The sequence below is a fragment of the Austrofundulus limnaeus genome, unplaced genomic scaffold (genome assembly GCF_001266775.1).
Source record: "Austrofundulus limnaeus strain Quisiro unplaced genomic scaffold, Austrofundulus_limnaeus-1.0 Scaffold16, whole genome shotgun sequence".
Taxonomy (NCBI): domain Eukaryota; kingdom Metazoa; phylum Chordata; class Actinopteri; order Cyprinodontiformes; family Rivulidae; genus Austrofundulus; species Austrofundulus limnaeus.
In genome coordinates, this window is record NW_013952418.1 from 249,157 (window position 1) to 267,103 (window position 17,947).

The 17,947-nt window shown below is 41.7% G+C and overlaps 1 protein-coding gene across 1 annotated transcript in view; it reads right to left on the reverse strand.

The window, feature by feature from the left end:
* fn1b (fibronectin 1b) overlaps positions 1 to 17,947 on the reverse strand; it is a 38,662-nt gene that overhangs the window by 17,079 nt on the left and 3,636 nt on the right. The window contains exons 3-21 of the mRNA XM_014003001.1: positions 17,658 to 17,789; positions 16,729 to 16,860; positions 15,559 to 15,696; positions 14,431 to 14,571; positions 14,197 to 14,352; positions 11,281 to 11,463; positions 11,015 to 11,191; positions 10,552 to 10,704; positions 10,317 to 10,445; positions 8,712 to 8,855; positions 7,565 to 7,686; positions 5,754 to 5,922; positions 5,485 to 5,673; positions 4,259 to 4,387; positions 4,072 to 4,161; positions 3,805 to 3,999; positions 1,617 to 1,895; positions 1,277 to 1,540; positions 1,110 to 1,204 (exon numbers count right to left, since the gene is read on the reverse strand). Of these exons, the coding sequence (XP_013858455.1) occupies positions 1,110 to 1,204; positions 1,277 to 1,540; positions 1,617 to 1,895; positions 3,805 to 3,999; positions 4,072 to 4,161; positions 4,259 to 4,387; positions 5,485 to 5,673; positions 5,754 to 5,922; positions 7,565 to 7,686; positions 8,712 to 8,855; positions 10,317 to 10,445; positions 10,552 to 10,704; positions 11,015 to 11,191; positions 11,281 to 11,463; positions 14,197 to 14,352; positions 14,431 to 14,571; positions 15,559 to 15,696; positions 16,729 to 16,860; positions 17,658 to 17,789 (3,017 nt within the window). The remainder of the gene's footprint in view (positions 1 to 1,109; positions 1,205 to 1,276; positions 1,541 to 1,616; positions 1,896 to 3,804; positions 4,000 to 4,071; positions 4,162 to 4,258; positions 4,388 to 5,484; positions 5,674 to 5,753; positions 5,923 to 7,564; positions 7,687 to 8,711; positions 8,856 to 10,316; positions 10,446 to 10,551; positions 10,705 to 11,014; positions 11,192 to 11,280; positions 11,464 to 14,196; positions 14,353 to 14,430; positions 14,572 to 15,558; positions 15,697 to 16,728; positions 16,861 to 17,657; positions 17,790 to 17,947) is intronic.

Below are 17,947 nucleotides of genomic sequence, written 5' to 3' on the forward strand. Positions count from 1 at the left end.
CTCTAAGACTGACCCACAACACGTACTCTGAGCTCTGACAGATCATCTACCAAATATGAAACGGGAGGTTTATAGACAACAAGTGTTGAGCTAGCTGAGGATGAGGACAGGGATTCTACCCAGAACATATTATGTGAATTTGCAGTGGTGGGCAGCACTAATCTAAATGTTAGTTGCCCTAAAACCTAAAGCACTAACTCAGACAGACATTCAGGTCCCCTAATTTTAAAGCACTAACTCAAATATTTAGGTCCCCTAATTCTGAAGCACTAATGCACTGAAAATTTAGCAAAAGCTAATTCTAAAGCACTAAAACAGCCCAGTTGACACATGAAACATTCTTCAACAGAAAACATGAGACAATATTTACTGTGTGCAGAARGTTGTCACTTTGTGTCCTTGCCGGGCCAAATAGGAGTCACCCGCAGGCCACATTTGGCCCGCGGGCCTTGAGTTTGACACATGACCTTGTAGATACGTGACACACATATGAACAAAATGTGTGATAGATTTCACCCTTAACTGTGAACAATAATGTTGATCAATAACGTTTAAAGACCTTAAAGAGTGCTTCTAAATTTAGCAAGTGCTAATCCACTAATGAATTTTAAAAATAGCAAAAGCCCTAAAGCACTAATGAGGAAATTAGTTCCCCTATTAGTGCTTTAGGGTAACTGTGCCCCCCACTGTGAAAGTGTTTGKAAGTTGAGAGTAGAAGGACAGATTGTGATGTGTAGTGGTGCGCAKAGATAACCCATTAGTGGATTAAATGAACTGTGCTGATGTGAAGGGGATATAAAAGAAACCAGAAAGTTATACAAAGCAACTTGATGCTTTAATAAAACCCTGTGCTGTCCTGAGTTTCTCTCACTTCTTTGCTCAAATTAAGCATTTACGCCACTTAATCGTTGGCGCCTAATGTGGAGCTTGACTGAGGGGCACACCAGCACCACCCGACATCCACAGAGGTGGATCAGGAATCTCAAAGGGCCAAAGAAAAGAAAGGTATTAAAAGTTATTGTTCGATACCTGTGGCTGTAGGAGAGTTTATTCATGAGAAAAAAGTAGGGATTTTGTGCTCAAATGAAGAATTTTCACCACTTCACTACCTTGTAGCTGAACTTGCGGACAGGCATCCAGGTGACAATGATGGCAGTGTCGGTGACCTCGGTGCTGAAAGGAGGGGCATTTCCGATCTGAGGAGCTGAAAACACGGAGGATAAATGTTACTGAAGTGTTTAAAAACTTTTGGGTTTCTTGCTCTGTTGGTGCTGACCGGTGGTGAAATACGTGGTGAAGCCCTCGCTGAGCACGTTGTCCTGCTCGGTGTGCAGGGTGGCGGTGTACTGGGTGTCGGGGCGCAGATTCAGCAACGGGTACTGGGTGGCCCTGCCGGGGATCCTCTTCTCGATGGGGCTGGAGCCCTCGACGCTCAGGAAGAGGCGAAAACCGGAAACGCTGGCCCGAGGAGACTCCCAGATCATCTGCGCGCTGTTCGGTTTGATGTCGATGAAACGCACGTCTGTGGGAGCGTCGGGTTCTGCGGCAGATAAAATAAAACGACACGTTYGGAGGAAAGTCGTTGCTTTGTTTGTTGTTTTTTTAACGTCACTCACTGGTGGACTTCTCTCCAACCAGCGGCCGGCTCTCGGCGTCGCCTCTCAAGGCGTAGATGTAGAAGCGGTAGAGCGTGCCGGGCTGCAGTTGGGCGAACTCGGCGTATGCGTTGTGTGAGACGGGAAGCTGCAGGGGGCGGAGCTCGGAGCCGTCTTGACCCATCGGGGTGAAGACCACCCTGTAACCGGTGACCTCGGTGGGTGGACCGGTCCACGTAATGGTGATCTTCACATCTGAGACCTCGTAGAACTGCAGGTCTGTTGGGGACGGGATCTCCTCTGTGGACAGGAAAACATTTTAATCATCAAGAATCAGAGGTTCATAAATGGAGGACAATAGTCCAGATCTAGACCCAAATGAAGTCTTAACAGGACCCAGATCAGTCAGTAGATAAAACTTTATAATAAATATAAGACTTTTAAATTAAAGGTAGCTTGTCTAACTTTTATAGAAAAGATTTGCCTGGAAAAGAAGTAGTAACAAGAGAACTCAACGCCAACCGTTGCCATTCAGTAGCTCAGATACATGTGCAAAAAAAGAGACAAATTGACAGCTTTGATCCAAAATGGCCGACTTCCTGTTGGGGCTGGACCATGACTCCAAGAGACTTTTTGTAGGTCCTGAGCCGTTACACGTGTGTACCAAATTTTATGATTCCAGGTCCAAGCATGGCTTGGGGCTGATTTTTGAAGTAATTTTGGGGGTGGCGCTGTGGAGGAATTAGGCCACGCCCCCRAAAATTGTAATGCATTCCTGTAGTGGGGTGGATTAGGATGGACCACAGTGAATTGGGTGCAGATTGGCTGAAATATGTGGAATTTAGAGCCAAACATATGTGAACGGCATGATGTCTGACTTCGCTGCACCGCCATGACCACGCCTTTCACCAAAAAGCCTTTGTGTTTGACAACAAGTGAGATCAACTTATTATCTCTGTTCTGACATGATTTGTTACTGATTAAGTCAAGAGAGTCAGAGATGGAGCTTCCTGTTGTCAGGGGACGGGGCTTTGATTATGTCATATGACCACATGGTATGGTCGGGCATGCAACATGGATGACTCAAGTTTGGTGTATTTTAGCCTGTCTATTGTCCGCCCCCTCAGCGACTGGGAACAGTAACAGGTTAAGTAAAGATGAACAGTAATTAACTAAACCTGTTAAAAGAAAAAACAAACCGGATTTCTTTTAATTCCAAACCTTGTAGATCAGTCTAACAAATCCTTTAACAACTCCCAGTTTGACATATTTATAGATCTTATACAAGAACAAAAARAATAAATCTGTTTTCTAAAACATCTGGTTTTATTTCTCAAACATAATGAAAACATTCCCAAAGTTTTTCCAAACCCAGGAACGAGGAGTTCGGACACAAAGATCTCAGACAGAAACAGGATTTATTGGCTGTTTGTGCTTCAGGCTGCTCACATATTTTTATCCTTATAGGTTTTTTTTCTGTCTGAAGAGTTGTTTCTCTTTACAAAGAATTACAGGCTTTTCAACAAACAGGAAACTAAAACTGAGATTAAAAATACAGTAGCTGCGTTTCCATTGCAAATGTGTGCAAAACTTTGTAGATATTTTGTTAATGTCGAAAAAACACAGTTTTGCGATTGCCGTGTTTCCATTATGTAATAAATGCTATTAAAGTCACGCATGAATTCGTTTGTTCTCGCGATGTCATTGCAAACATGGTGGCAACGGATGTAAACACATGTTGCTACCACAACATCATCATCCATCAGAGGAGACGTCGGCGTCTTTGCTTTCGAGGAACGAGCCCCTTATACTTGGAAGCGGCTACGTATGCTGCGTTTCTGGGAAATTGTAGTTTGTGATTTTCTTTTACTACTTCTGTGATTTTACTACTGCTCCAACTTCCTGTTGTCTTCTTCTCCATCATCTTTTTCACCAGTAGAAACATTTGGTTGTTGATCACATGACTCCCAAGATGTGAAAAAAGTTTCTCTTGCAGTTTTGCGAAATACACCAATTTCGAAACGGCCAAAAAAAACCACCTCATCRTAGTGCAAAAAAACTTACATTTTTTTCAAAAATGACGTGTTTCCATTAAGCAAATTTTTATTTTTGAAATTCCAATTTTCAAGGTCAATGGAAACACAGCTAGTGACGGTATAGATCAAATTCCAGGCAGGATTTATGACTGGATCCGTCTAAAACCACGTACCTTGTTTTGGAGATCCGGCGGTGTGGACCTGCACAGAGACGGGCTCGCTCTCCAGGTTCTCCTCCACGGCGTAGATGCTGACGTTGTAGAGCAAACCGGGGTGGAGGTCCACCAGGGTCACCGAAGTCTCCGAGTCYGGCAGGATGAGCTCGGTGCTGCTGCCTTCCTCTGACGGCGCGTACACCACACGGTACCCTGCGGGCACAGACGCAGGTTTGAAAACATTTCAAAATAAAAAACGCACAAACACAGAAGGTCAGTTCTTACCGGTAATCGGAGCCTGAGGTCTGGTCCAGCTGATTCTGATGGAGSTCTCCTGGATCTCATCCGCAGGGTGCAGAGTCGGTGAATCAGGAGCTGGTGGAAGGAAATAAGTTAGATAAAAACAACAAAAAGACAACATATGTTTTTATTTTAGGATTTATTGTGATTAAGAGGGGTGTTTTCTCTCCACCTGTGGTCTGTGAGGTGGTCAGGATCAGGTTCGGTTGTCCGGCCTCCGGCAGCTCGTAAACACTGACGTTATATCTGCGTCCAGGCAGCAGGTCACTGATGGTGACAGAGGTGGTGGTGCGAGGAATTTCTACAGGAGCACCAAACAAGTTTATTAAACTGCATTTTAATATAAACACATGTAAAAGCTTGTCTACTGGTTAATTCGTCCTAAAGACTAACCAGTGGTCGGCATGGTTCTGTTAACAGCTAACAGCTAATACCAGAGCTAATGTTTCGTTTAGCGATTTAGCTCAACGTTAAAAAAATATTAGTGATATTACATTTAGCATTATATTAGGACCAATTAGTTTCTACTAAATTAGGTTTTGTTGACTTTTAGTTTGCTAACAGTTAGCTAACAAGCTAAAATCAACAGGTTTGTCAGTCTCACCAGTCTTTAGCTGGCAGGAGATGTGTGACACAGACTGATAGCTGTCTTAGCGATTAGCTGTGTTAGTTTTTGCTAAGTTTTGCTTGTTTAACATTAGCTTCCGCAATTTTTTTTGCACGTTTAGCATTAGCAAAGCTATATTTTCAGTGAGCCCACAAATTTGCTTCCGCTAACTTAGGTTTTGTCAACTTTTAGTTTGCTATAACCAGCACTCCAAAAAAATACCATGTTTTAATAAGGTCAGACAACAGGACGCGTTTCGGCTACATGCTGTCGTCAACTTGTCAACAAGTTGACGACAGCATGTAGCCGAAACGCATCCTGTTGTCTGACCTTATTAAAACCATGGTATTTTTTGGAGTGCTGGTTATCCCATTTTTTTATTCTTCAGAACCAGGCACCCATTCACTCTTTTCCCTTTTTTATAAGGACATTTGAGWTGTGCACACAAAAAAAATTCTTATTAAACTTTTAGTTTGCTAACAGCTAGCWAACATCAACAGGTCTGTCAGTCCCACCAGTCTTCAGCTAGAAGGAGACAAAGACGTGTAAGACAGACTGAGTAAAAGTCCTCTTTGCGGTTAACAGTTAGCTGTTAGTGTTAGCTTCTTTTAAATTTTACTTGATTAAATGTTTAGCATTAGCTTTTGCTAATTTTTATTACTCATCAGTCCATCATCAATCCGTCTGTTGCTCCATTTTCCAAGTGAAACGAAAGCCCAACAGGAAACCTTTAATGCGGACCTCCAATCTAAAGGCGTTACTGAGATTCAGGTGAAACTTTAAAGACTAACCCAGGACGTTCTGTTTGGCCCCCTCCTCGATGAGCTCGTACTCCAGTCTGAAGCCGGTGATGGTCGAAGTAGCCGAGTTCCAGGACACGACAAAGCTGTTGGAGGTGATTTCTGTCACCGGCTGGAACATCTCTACGTGCGGTGGAGGGGCGGTGGGCTGTGCGGTCATCTCTCCTTCCCACGTCTCCACTTCAAAATAAAGAGAAAATTTATTGATTAATGAGTAAATTTGTAGCTTTAGAAGAAGATGGACGTCTTGGTTCACTCACGGGAGCCTTGGGCGGTGGTGAAATCGAAGCGCGTGACCTCACGGCGTCCGAAGTGCAGAATGCTGATCAGCTGACCCTCGTAGGTGACCCCGGGGCGCAGTCCACTGATGGTGTAGGAGCTCAGGTGTCCGGGGATGATGACCTCTCTCCAAGGAGAGTGACTGCTTTTCTACAAATCAGAAACAGAAAGAGATTAGTTCCTCCAAGTTTATTTACATTAAAACAAATCAGCTAGCCATGACTCAGGCTGATAGGTTTGTAACAAAACATCATGATGATCAGTAAACATTTCATGATGGTCATTAATGCTCCACGATGATCAGTAAATGTACCATAATGGTCAGTAAATGCTCCATGGTGGTCATTAATGCTCCAAAATAGTCATTAATGCTCAGTGATTGTCAGTAAACACTCCATGATGGTCATTAATGCTCCATGATGGACATTAACGCTTCATGATGGTCATTAAATGCTCCAAAATGGTCACTAATGCTCCATGATGGACATTAATGCTCCATCATGGTCAGTAAACATTCCATGATGGTCATTAATGCTCACTGATGGTCATTAATGCTCCATGATGGTCATTAATGCTCAATGATGGTCATTAATGCTCCATCATGGTCATTAATGCTCTATGATGGTCATTAATGCTCAATGATGGTCATTAATGCTCCATGATGGTCAGTAAACATTCCATGATGGTCATTAATGCTCACTGATGGTCATTAATGCTCCATGATGGTCATTAATGCTCCATTATGGTCATTAAATGCTCCATGATGGTCATTAACGCTCCATGACGGTCAATAAACATTCCATAATGGTAACTAAATGCTCCATGATGGTCATTAATGCTCCATGATGGTCATTAACACTCCATGGTGATTATTAATGCTCCATGATGGTCATTAACACTCCATGATTATTAATGCTTCATGATGGTCATTAATGCTCCATGATGGTCATTAACACTCCATAATGATTATTAATGCTCCATGATGGTCATTAACGCTCCATGATTGTCAGTAATGCTTTATGATGGTCATTAACCTATCTTGTTTGAATCCCAATTTTTGCTAAATTTCAATTGTAAAACAGTTTATATTTTGTACCTGAGGAGTTTTTTGTATTGTTTTTTTTTTATTTACAATAAATAATTTTATGTGACACAGCTTTTTGAGACTTTATTGTACCAGTCTTCAAATGGCAGATTATGGTCCAGGTACAGACCCAAATAAAGTCTTAACAGGACCCAGATTGGTCAGTAAATTACAGCAGAAGCTTTATTTTTTTCAGCTTATGCATGTTTTCTTGACTTTACAGTCATTACGGTAGCGGGCCTTAAATGGCAGGACTGTTGTCCAGATGTGGACCCAAATCAATTTTTGACCCAGATTGGATGGAAAATTCCAATGGAACATGAAGTTTTTTTTCTTTCTATCTGTGGACATTTTCTCACATTCGTGGTAAATAAATCCAAGTGGAGCTGATATTCCTGCGCTTTATTTAGGAAAACGCATTTAAGGTGGATTTTGCTAAATTTGTATTAAAGCTTTCAAGCATTTAAAATAAAGATGATCGAGGAACAGAAAAAAAGCTTCTAAAAAGCAAATATTTATTGTGAAATCTGCTAGAAAAACAGTGGTTGTGTGTGAACTGTAAGAGAGTTCATGTAACCTCTAATCACCATGTTTGCTCAAACTTTGGACAAAATCAGCAAAACTTCCTGATGTCATCGGAAGCCAACCTCTGATCATCTAAAAATCAAGTTTTAGGAAAAGTAGTGAAAGAGGCCATTCATGACTCACGAGTCTCCATTTGAGGATGTACTGTGAAACGTGGGTGGATGTCGGAGCGTTCCACTGGATGGGGCGAGAGTCTGGCTGTTTTCCCGCCTCTGTGATGATCACCTGGACCGGTCTGGAGCCGCCTGAGGAGCAGAAACATCAGAAAAGATTGTAAGATGGTGTTAAACGCAGGGAAAGTGGGTGAGAGCCGACAACCCTTCTGGTGGTTTTACATTTCTGGGACCAAAATCAAACCATCAGATGGTGCCAAACCAGCTCAACACCTGCTGAGAGTCTGAAGCCACACCTCAGTGTGAGATTCATCACGTTTACCTGGACTGTCCTGTCAGCACACACTGTCCTCTACTGTAACGCCTCAGGCCATGTTTGAGCTACGGCTCGGTCCAAAGTGCCAATGAGGCAACTTTTATCCAAACAGAGGCAGGAAGTGAGCTGAGTGTTTCCCACAATCTTTTGTTWAACAATTCGTGTTTTTTTCCTTTAAATCCCCAACAAATGGACCCAAAGTCCCGTCAACACATCATGTTTGTGTTTGACTGTAATTAACCCTCAATTAAATTAAATAAAAGAAAATAGAGAGGAACAAACAAACTAGTAACTAACAATGAGATGTCTTCCTTTTACTAGATTAACTTTCAGATTAAACTTCACTCTCCTCCCTCCAGAGGGTCATCAGGGTCTTTGTTTCCTGTAGAGGATGACATTTTTTAGGGAATCCCACAGGTCACGTGATTCCTGAAGGGTAGGATACTTCACTATTAATCATGGAATTGGGACAGTGCAGGATAAAAAGTTAACGGGAGCAGACGGGAGTGAGAACCAAAACGGTCTTTTGTAGTTTTCTTTCACAAAGACTTCACCAGAGTTAAAGAAGTACACGGCCCAGAGGCTAGCAGTGCTTTTGGTTAGGGTTTCTGCTGGAATTCAAAGAACAGCAATGGAGGGAGCAAACACCAGCGGAGAAACTGATGTGGTTTTTATTGATGTGTTTAACGTTACGTTTTCATCATTTGACATAACCGGTTGTCTAAAAATGTTCAGAGGAGACAGAGTTTCGAGAACAGGGAATAAAAAAAATGTGTGCCCCGTCTTCTGCCCAAGTCCTGAAGATAATTTTATGTGTATAGAGGAATAGTCTTCTTTTTACCAGGGTAGGTCTGCAGAGGTTCACATCTCATCTCTCCATTCCCATTGCCGTAGCAATAGCATCGGTACTGGATCCCGTTGTAAACTTTGTCCCACTGCTCTCCGATCTGATAGAAGACCCTGTTCTGTGGCTCCTGACACTGATCTGTTGTGGGAAACCAGGAAAACAAAAAGCTGAGCCAACGGAGTTCAGGTTCCTCCAACAGAACGTCTGATTAGCAGGATAAAAAGCTACGAACCTGGGTATGGTGCAATCATTTCAATGAGCAATTAATCATCAGAAAAACTGCCACAGATTAATATTTGTCACTTGGTGGTTAAAGCAATTATTTACTTATAGAGGTCATTGCTGTGCAGAGCTAACAATAATGCTAACGCAGAGCTAATGCTAATGTAGAGCTAACACAGAGCTAATGTGGTGCTAGCACTAATTCAGAGCTAACAATAGCACTAACAGAGCTAATGCTAACATGGAGCTAACACAGAGCTAATGCTAATGTGGTGCTAACACTAACACAGGGCTAACAATAACACTAATGCAGAGCTCATGCTAACATNGTGGTGCTAACACTAACACAGGGCTAACAATAACACTAATGCAGAGCTCATGCTAACATGGAGCTAACACAGAGCTAATGCTAATGTGGTGCTAATACTAACACAGAACTAACAACAACACTAATGCAGAACTAATACTAACATGGAGCTAACACAGAGCTAATGTTAATGTGGTGCTAACAGTAACAGGGCTAACAATAACACTAATGCTAACATGGAGCTAACACAGAGCTAATCTTGAAATGGTGCTTACACTAACACACTAACAATAACACTAACGCAGAGCTTAAGCTAACATGGAGCCAATGCTAACATGGAGCTACCACAGAGCTAACACTAACACGGAGCAAATGTGTTTTGTGTTTGTCTTTGTCTCTTTCCTGTCCCTCATCCTGAGCCAGTCAAGGCAGATGGCCGCCTGTCCTAGTTCTGTTGGAGGTTTCTTCCTGTTAAAGGGAGTTTTTCCTTTCCACTGTCGCCAATGTTCTGCTCAGAATGGGAGACCGTGACAAAGATTCAACACAATCTGCTGCTTTTTTAGATTGATTGTTTTTTGTGTACAGTGACCTGAGATAACGTTTGTTGTGWCTTGGCACTATACAGTATAAATAAATTGAATTGAACTGAATGAATGCTAACGTGATGTTAACACTAATGCTAAAATGGACTCTACACTAATGTGGAGCTAATGCCGTGCTAACGCTAATGCAGAGCTAATGCTAACACTATAAATCTATTTAATTACCTGAAACACTGCTATAAAACAGAGTGCAGGGAAAGTCAGGAAGTGCACACTGAGGCCAAAACGTCAGTTACAACAAACTCTCCAGCAAATGGGGGAAACAAATCTTTTCAGCTAAAAATCTACGATGCTCTCAATCAATCTGTCAATTATTAACGCTGACCTTGGCTGATAAAATTAAGAAGTTTGATAATGTGTGAGTATAATTTTAGAACACAGGGTAACTGATTTAGAGTCAAAAACATACAAGTGTAATTTTCATCTTTTAATTCTCAAATTACTCGGCCAACCCTCCAACAAACGCACCGATCGGGTCACATTTCCAGCGTCCACGTCCCTCTCCAAAGCAGGTGCAGTTCATCATGTGTCCCTCCGTGTGGCGCTTGGTGAATTCCTGGTTGACTTCATAGTACAGACCATCAACAAGGCAGCGATCTGGATGATTAAAGACAGAAAATACACCTTTTAATGCTCTGATGTTTTTATATATGTTTTCCTTTTTTCTTTCAAGGCGAACGCTGAGTTGAGTTCGTTCTCTGACCTTGCTGAGTTGCGTACGGAACACAGTTCCACTCGCCGCGCCCGTTCCCCTCACATGTGCACTCCATCATGTGACCCATGGCGTGGCGTTTCTCCCACTTGTCCCCCACGCGATGCATCACTCCCTCGCTGGTGGTGCAGACCTCTTCATGGGCTGATTACAAGAAGATAAAACTTTTAATACCCTCAAACGGCCCACACAGACCATCCAGACCAGAGTCCAGACTGTGAACCGAATAGAGTCTCAGCTATGGTCATTTAATCCCTCATTGTCCACAATAAACCAGATATAATCTGAGAGAACAAGAGGAGATAAATGTCTTGTTTGTTGAAGAAGGACCTTTGGAAGAAGGGTTCTGTGAAAAGATTATGATAAATACTATCTCAGCCGTTGCAGATAGCAGAAACACAGTTTAATTCTGATTAAATGAGCGAGCTAGCAGCTGGTAACAACAGGTACTCACCAGCCATCGGACAGAACCCGTAGCGCTGGTCTACATCGTAGTTGTGCGTGGTGCTGCACCACCTCATGCCGTCGCGGCGCCCGTCGGGGGTGCACTCGGTATAGTTCTGACCGCTGAAGAGGAAGGGGAAGTGGCAGAGGGCGTTGTTGGAGTTTCCACCGCGGGTCACGACGCTGGCTGGGATTTTTAAACGGGAAATCAGACYGGTTAGTTTTGGCTCCGAGCGGCGGCGGTGTCTGAGCCCGCCCCCGGTTCCAGAGGCTCACCGTATCTTTCTGTGCAGAAGGAGTACTGCTGGTCCTGCTCGTAGTTCGAGGTCGTGGAGCACCAAAGCTGGCCGTCGCTGCGTCCGTCCGACGTGCAGGAGTAGTACGTCTTCCCCAGGAAGACGAACGGGAAGACACAGGGCTGGCCGTTGGAGTTACCCCCGTACACGTGGCTCTGGGCCTCTGCACAGACAGGAGACAGATGTTAACCTGTGATCCAACATCTTCATCTTGGTCCAAAGTTGAGTCTCATCAGATCTTCTGAGAGGACTCTAAGGTGTTCTCAGACCAGCTGAGAGACATCTCAGTGTCCTGGGTCTTTCCCACGTTCTCTTCCCTGTTGGACATYTCCAGAACTCCTCCCTAGGGACAGTCCACCCTATACTGACTGAGGACAAGAGGTGATTGCTCTAAGACTGCCTAAAGTGTCAAAAATAAGTGATCAAATATATAATGTTGTGTGTACATGTCATTAACTAAATATGCTCTACAACGCGCTCAACTTTTGTTCAGAATCAGCTTCTTATCACTGGTAACGACGCAACTTTCCTCTCTCATTCCCGCAGCTTCACAGAGCTTTAACAGTGCAGAGTTCAACAGTGAAGCAAAAAATGTAACGAAACAAGARGAGTCATTGGATAAATGCTGAGCTTAGTCCCGCCCATCGGACGCTCAGCGTCTCTGGGGGTCTATGGGACAGGGGGCTGGCCTCGGCCGGCCTGGATGCTCAGCTTCTGCATGATGATTGGATGATCTGTCAGAGCCTGAATCCCCTTTTAATTGACAGCAAAATGAGGGAATCAGCGATCTTTTGGTGTAAACATTCCACGGGAGCATTTTTTAGTTTCATTCTGTTCTGAGTTGAACTGGAGACTTTATTAATCCTTTTAGCGACATTTTCTTTGTTAAGAACGACTAGCAACAAATCGAGCTTCTATTTCTGGTGGGGTTTTTTTTTTTTTTTTTTGTAGCTGCTTGTGTTTGGAGACTGACTTTTATCACTCTTTCTGACTTCTATCGCAGTTTCTGTCCAGCAGGTGCTGCTGAGCCCCTTCACCGTCACAAAGCACTCACAGACGGACACACTTCACARTAGCCTTGCGCCAGTCCCAGCTAGCGAGTTAGCTAGGTAGCAAGCTGCACATAATGTCAGAGTTTTATGATTTTATGATGTAGGCCGAAATTGAGCTTCTCCTCCTTGAAAGACCAGCATCCGCCACTGCTGAGGACCTCAGGTTTGGAGGTTCTGGTCTTTATGTGAACAGCTCCAGTGAGAGCTTGAGACCATGACCCCATAGCACCAACAGGACCACATCATCTGCAAACAGCAGAACCAGAATCCTGAGGTCATCGACCCCTTCCTTCTATTAATGATCATGTGAGCATTACAGCAGAAATCAAATGTGAWTTGTTACTAAAAAACCTTTGATTGGGTCAGAGGGGTTTGTCTTACAGGGGACATATCTGCAAAATCCACTTTTTTAGTCCTAAATGCAGTTTGTTGTGGACTTGGAGTCTCTAGGAGGCAGAAAAGTTAAATTTAGTCTCTCCTGGTGCTGCGTAGAGATCCTAATACTCTGTTTGGCTCAGATTTTTTAACCTCTTCAGTTTTCTCTATTACTGAACAATAACGTCACAGTTTTTACTGCAGAACTGAAAAACAAGAGCTGTATCCAAATTCAGGGGCCTGGMCTATGGAACTATATTGAGGCCATAAGTGTTGATCAAAGTAAAAAGCTTTTGAAACGGAAAAAAAGAGATTTGAAACTGAAAAATTATTTTGAAACTGAAAAAAAATATATATATTTTAAACTGGAAAAAATATTTGAAATTGAAAAGAAAATATTAGCAACTGAAAAGTTTCAAACATCTTGTCTTTTCAGCTTCAACTATTATTTTTTTCAGTTTCAAAATTATTCTTCAGTTTCAAATCTCTTTTTTTATTTCAAAAACTTTTTATTTTGAACAAAACTTATGGCCCCAATTTAGCTCCATATGGGTCCTCCGAATGCCGAATTTGTCGGCCGCTTACGTCACAGCGCTGCAGTAGCGCTGCACTGGAGCCTATCCAAATTCAAAGACTCCTCCGATGCAGCCGATAAATGCGTCCTCCTCTTGCCCCGATTTGAAGGACGGAGGATGGATCCTTCTCGGCCCACCATATCCCATAATGCATTGCGGGCCGACCGGACTTTTTTTTTCTGCTCGTAATGGCGAGCGAAGCGAGAGAAAGGAATACAGTTTTGCAGATCATTTTGAGAAATGATTGTTTGGACCATAAAGAATGCTATATTTGCTAGAGTGAGCATGTTCAGGAAGTTATAAAGCAGTTGCCTCATATCTCTTGTCATTACCTCAATGTCGCAGTCATGTAAGCTAGCTGCAGTTCTAATAAAATGACTAAAAGAAACATGGACCCCTCACTCAATTCAACAATTTTTAAATAAAAATCTGGAGGCATAAAAATGAAAAGTTTCAAGTGGTTGTGTTGTTAAAGCTCTTATCATTTGTATAAACTTGTTTTTAATATTATTCTTGTCAGAAATCAAACGAGCTGGTGTAGAGAAATAAACGTGCACCTACAGCAGGTCCATCAGTTCTTCGGTAAGGGCGGGAATATAGCCGAAGACTAGACCGTCCAAATTCAGACACTTTTTTCTGGTATTTGCTGGCAACCAAGGACCCGGCTCAACTAGACCGAGTCCTTCGAAGGGCCCAGCCCCTGAACACAGCTATGGTCGTATCTCTGCTATCAAACTAGAAAAATGGCCGAACAGAGTGAAAACGGGCAAGAGACAGCACCAAAATGAGTCGCTCTCAGAAAGAGGTGAAAGAGGGACCTTCTACAAGAACCATTATWGAATTTAATTTATTTTTCACAGCAATTTGTTTGGCATTTATTTTCCACGGACTCACCCCACTCCTGACACTTGACCCCGTTACCCAGGCAGGTGCACAGCATCTGCTTGCTGCCCTGCCTCCTGATCCAGCGCTGCCCGTCGTAGTAGGTGGCTCCAGAGTCCGTCTGGCAGGTTCCCTCGGCGGCGGGCACCTGATGCAGCAGGGGCTGGGCTGGAACCGGATCAGAGAGGAGTCAGGGACCATCCAGGTCCGAGAACYTCAAGAGTAAAAGTAAAGATCAGAACCCACTTCGACCCTCGGCGTGGCAGCTGGACTCTCCGCGGCCGTTTCCCAGACACACGCACTGCATGGAGTTCCCCCTGGAGTCTTGTTTGGCCCACGTTTGTCCAATACTGTAAGACCTCCGGGTCACCGGGTCGTTGCAGCGGTCTGGTTGGACAACAGAAACGTTCAGCAGCTTTTTCCCTTTAGATCTGGAATCCTTAATTATTTTAGCTCTTTGAACCTTTAGCTAAGTTTTGTTCTCAGTTATTTTCAGCTTTTAGCTACTATTCAACTAATTTTTAACTTTCAGCTTCTATTATTCTTGGTTTAGATTTTAACAACTCTTTTCCTGGTCTTAGATTCTTCTGTTTAGGTAGTTGGAGCTATTAGCTATAGCTTTTAGATACTTTTAGCTATATTTAACTACGAACTGTTGTTTTGCTGGTCTTAACTTTTACTTTTATCTCATTTTTTCTTTTAGTTTGAACTTTTAGCTGCTGTTCAGCTAATTTTATCTTGTAGCTACTGTGAAGCTGGTCTTAGCTTCTTCTGTTTAGCTAACTTTAGCTTTTAGCTGTTCTGATAATGTTAGTTTTTAGCCACTGCTTAGCTTGTTTTAGCTTTGAAATAAAGTTTTACTAGTTTTTTACGTAGCATTTGTTGTGCTATCTTTAGCTTTTACCTACTYTTCTGCTAACTTTAGCTTTTAGTCATTGTTTGAACTTTAAAATACAGTTTTGATATTTTTACTTTTTAGCTACAGTTTTAATATTTTCTTCTTTGAGGTCCAATTAGCTGGTTTTAGCTTTTTTATTTTGCTTGTTTTAGCTTTCAGCTGCAGTCCTGACACTTTTAGCTTTTAACTACTGTTATGCAAATAGTTGTTTTTAGCTACTGTTTAGCTTGTTTTAACTTTGAAATAGTGTTTTTCTAGTTTTACATGTTAGCTACTTTTTTGCTTTTTTAGCTTTAAGCTTCTGTTTTGCTATTTTCAGCTTTTACTAGCTAATCTTAGCATTTGGTAATTACAGCTTTTAGCTTTCATTTAGCTACTTTTTAGCTAAGCAAAAGCTTTGGTTTTAGTTCTGTTTACTTTAGCTTCGAGAAGTCCGACGTTTCGGCTGCTTCATTAAATTTCGGCTCTTTACTCACTTCTGGAGGTACATTTGACGTGTCCGTTTCCTCCTCCTAAGCAGGTGCAGTCCAGCATCATCCAGCCTTGGTACGGTCTCTCCCAGGTATCCCCGACGACAAACGACGTTGCGGCGTAGTTGTCATAGCAACGTTCAGCTGACATTAAAAACAAAAGTGAATTTATTAAACTAAAGGGTTAAATTCAAACTAAAGTCACAGAAAAACCTTCAACACCTGCAGGATAATAAGAATTTAATTAAATATTCAGTCATCATAAGATTGATGAACTTTTAGCTACTGTTCTGTTAATTTTAGCTTTTAGCTACTCTTTTGCTAAACTTAGCATTTAGCTACTGTATTTGCTTTCAGTTTCAGACTTGTTTATTTAGCTTTTTAAGTTTTACTACACTAAGCTTTTAGTTACTTTTCAGCAGATCTTTGCCTTAAACTGCACTTTTGATAAGTTTAGCTGTTAGATTCAGATTTGATTATTTTAGGTTCATGTTGTACCYTATTTAGCCTTTAGCTACTTTTTAGTCAATCTTCGCCATAGATTGCATTTTTGCCATGTTTAGCCTTTAGCTTCAGATTTGCTTATTTTAGGTTTTACCATATTTAGCCTTTAGCTACATTTCAGCAAATCTTTGCCTTAGACTGCACTTTTGATAAGTTTAGACTTTAGCTTAGATTTGCTCATTTACAATGTGTTTTACCATATTTAGCCTTTAGCTACTTTTTAGCCAATCCTCGCCTTAGATTGCATTTTTGCTAAGTTTAGCTTTTAGCTTCAGATTTGCTCATTTTAGCTTTAAGTGGTTTACCGCACTTAGCTCTTAGCTACTGTTAAGCCAATCTTTGCCTTATATTGCACTTTTGCCAAGATTAGCTTTTATCTACTGTTTTTTTCTTTTAGCTTCAGATTTGATATATTTAGCCTGTAGCAACAATTTAGCAAATCTTTGTCTTTATGTTTTGTTTTGCTAATGTTAGCTTTTAGCTACCATTGTAAAATTTTGAATATTTAGCTACTGTATGATCAGATCGCTGAAGATCTTTGTTTAAAACATACGTTACCTGTTGGACTCAACACTTGGCTCTGTTAGCAACATACCTGCTAACTCTTAGAGCAGCTTTAAACCAGGAAGTGATCATCATCATGGTACTGTGGCTCCGCCCACAAGGACTCACCTACAGGCTTGCAGGTCCACTCCCCTTTGTTGTTTCCTAGACAGATGCACTCCAGCATGGATTCTCCYTTCTCGTGAGGCTTCTGCCACGTGTCGCCGATTTTGAAGGACCTCCCGTTGTCGTGGCAACGATCTGTCAATCACAGAGCAAGGCGGGTCAAGGTTCAACGCGTTTAGAAGAAACATCGTTCCCGAGTTAGCAGATAAATATGACAAACGCTGACTCAGCAGTTTAACCGTTTTCCTGCTTTTTATTTTAACTTTCTCAAACTTTAAGCTGTTTTAACCATCAAAGCATGAAAACGTTTGGCTCAGTGGATAAATGTGAGCCGGGACTTTTGATTTTTTTTAACTTTTATGTTATTCAAAATGTAAAACAGTTCAAATAAAACTCCCCTTTTCCATTGAAATTTGATGTTTTTGTCTTCTTATGTTTCCTTTCTGTTACTTTAAGGTTTTACCTTCCATTNTTTTAGCTACCATTCTCATACCTTTAGCTTTTAGCTACATTACTGTTACTTAAAGGTTTTAGCCACAGTTCTACTACTTTTAGCTTTTGGTTAATGTTTTGCTCCTTTTAGCTTTTTGTTCTTCTTCTTATGGTTTTAGCTACCATTCTCCTAATTTTAGCCAAAGTTCTGCTACATTCTTCTCTTATTTGTTCATTTCTAGCTTTAGTATATTTTGATTATTTGTCATTGCTTTTAGCTTGTGTTGTGTTAATGTAATTTTAGCCATTTTTTATGCTAGAACTTTAATTTCTTTTTATTACCTTCAGAACAAAGATGAACAAATTTAGGTTTAGTTATGAACTTTTATGATGTTGTTTATGTCCATGTATTTGAACTGTAACCCCTCAGTTTTAGCTTTTTTTTCATCAACCTTCAGCTGTCATTCAGCTGATTTTCTCTGGTTGAACTCTGAGCTCACTTGCGATGGTGCAGGAGATCTTTCCAGCTCCGATACAGGTGCAGTCCCACATCAACCCCTCCTTTGGTCTCTCGTAGGTGTCGCCGACCCGGTATGTCTGGACATTGTCCTTATCGTAGCACGTCTCGTCCTCTGAGACAAAAACAGGAAGTAGAAAGGTTGAGACTGAAGATCAGAATAAAATCAACTTACCTGCCTGAAACTTCTCAAAACTCAAGTTTTAACACTTATTAAATAACTTTTCGCTGTTTTTGACACCAAAGTACAAAAAATACAGTACAACACTGTAT